The sequence below is a fragment of the Papilio polytes genome, unplaced genomic scaffold (assembly GCF_000836215.1).
Source record: "Papilio polytes unplaced genomic scaffold, Ppol_1.0 DF824180.1, whole genome shotgun sequence".
Lineage (NCBI taxonomy): Eukaryota > Metazoa > Arthropoda > Insecta > Lepidoptera > Papilionidae > Papilio > Papilio polytes.
Genome location: NW_013525024.1, coordinates 145,547 through 147,401, shown reverse-complemented (window position 1 = coordinate 147,401; position 1,855 = coordinate 145,547). Strand labels below are relative to the sequence as shown.

At 36.0% G+C, this 1,855-nt stretch overlaps 1 protein-coding gene across 1 annotated transcript in view; it reads right to left on the bottom strand.

Annotated features, from left to right (window-relative positions):
- LOC106110964 (methylcrotonoyl-CoA carboxylase subunit alpha, mitochondrial) overlaps window positions 1-1,855 on the bottom strand; it is a 10,105-nt gene that overhangs the window by 3,936 nt on the left and 4,314 nt on the right. The window contains exons 9-12 of the mRNA XM_013292933.1: window positions 1,842-1,853; window positions 1,496-1,627; window positions 881-1,057; window positions 386-509 (exon numbers count right to left, since the gene is read on the bottom strand). Coding sequence (XP_013148387.1) covers window positions 386-509; window positions 881-1,057; window positions 1,496-1,627; window positions 1,842-1,853 — 445 coding nt within the window. The remainder of the gene's footprint in view (window positions 1-385; window positions 510-880; window positions 1,058-1,495; window positions 1,628-1,841; window positions 1,854-1,855) is intronic.

Genomic DNA, 1,855 nt, shown 5'->3' with positions numbered 1-1,855 from the left:
TAGCCTATTCGTTCTTCCAAACTATCTTCTATATCTATATCAAATTTCATCTAAATCCATTCAGGAGTTTAGACTTCAAACTCTAACAAACACACGTCCATCAATCTAAACTTTTGCATATATAATATAAGTATGTTTGTTCCTGTTTGATTGTTGGTTTGTTTGTTACTTTCTATTATAAAATTCTTTCGCCATTAGAAAGATGATCACTAAAGAACATAGGCTATATTTAATATAACTAAAGTTTAGTAGACATCAATAAACCGCATATTTCAGAATATATGTCTTAAAAATTTCTTCAATTTTATATAATCTTTACCACTCGGGCGAAGTCGGGGCGCGACGCTAATAAAAAATCTTATATGAATATAATACTATACTTTACCTTTTTCATTGAATTTGAAATTAACCGTCTTCTGCAGCTGATAGTTCGGTCTCCAAGCGCTGGATGACACGGAGATACCTTTCCACGTGTCGTTAGCAGTCGATGACAACCGAGATTGTCTTAACTGAAAACATATATCTATTAAACTAAATAATTTATCTAATTAACTATAAACATAATGTAACAATAGGTCATTGTCCTTTACTTCTCATCGGCTTGTCCTTGTCCTCATAGAGGGTCGGCACAGTGTGTACTGTTCTTCCATACATCTCTATCAGCCGTTACATCTAAATTCACTCCCTTATTAAGCATCTCTTTTATATAACCCATCCATACGTTTCCCGTCTCCCTTAGTCTTTTAAAATTAACACATTTAAAAAAAAAGATAAAATTACCTTCCATCACAATACACTTCGTACGAAATTTTAACTTAAACCATATTATTTTTTCATTAAAATAAATTTAATAATAATTTGATTTTTCAAATGTACTTACATATCCCAGCGCGGCCTGTATAGCGGTGTGTTCGGAGAGCGCTGCTCGCGCGCCGGTGCTCGCGAACAGCTCGTGTTCGTGCTGCGGTATGAAGGCAGTGTGCACGTCGCCCGACACGAACGCACTCGCGCCACTCAAACGGAGCAGGAAGTTCACGTTAGTCTCCAAACCTGCTACCTAGTGGAATAAGATTAAAAATTAGTAAATATATTATTACGAGCTTGGATTAAAAAAAAATTAAAAATTTCTTGGCCAATTTCTATAATTATTTTCTCACTAGCTTTCACTCGCGAATCCATCCGCGTGAAATTAAAAGAAACCAAACTAAGTAGCCTAAGTGTTCTTCTAGACTATCCTCTGTATCTATGCCAAATTTCATCGAGATCCATTCTGCAGTTTAGGCTACAAACTCTAACAAACATTCATCCATCCATCCATATAAACTTTCGCATTTATAATATTAGTAAAAAGTAAGATAAGATTAGAAAGCTACATTATAAGTAACAGAGGCTATATTTATTAATAGAATTCTTTATAATACCTAGGACGGACGCAGTCAACAAAGGCTAGTTTCAAATAAAGTAAATTTGAAAATACCAGATTTTTCAAACATACTTGATACTCAGAGAGCTTCCTTCTAGTTTTAGCTAGGGCCTGGTTTCGGTCCTTGCCCCACACGACTAACTTCGCAATCATCGGGTCGTAATGAATTGACACCTCTTGCCCTTCTCGTACTCCTGTCTCCACCTAGAAGTACAAAACATTTAAAAACAACCATTAACCAATATGTACCATAGAGTAGAAGTGGATTCGCCGAGATAGCGAAGCGATCGCCGTTCATATCTACGATTACAAATACGCCGTCCATATCGACTGAAGACGCAGAAAATATTTCCCCTTCATACGTAGTTGGGTAGGAAATTAATGTCCTCGACTGTACATATGTAATTTAATTCCTTACCCGTACGTTGTCCT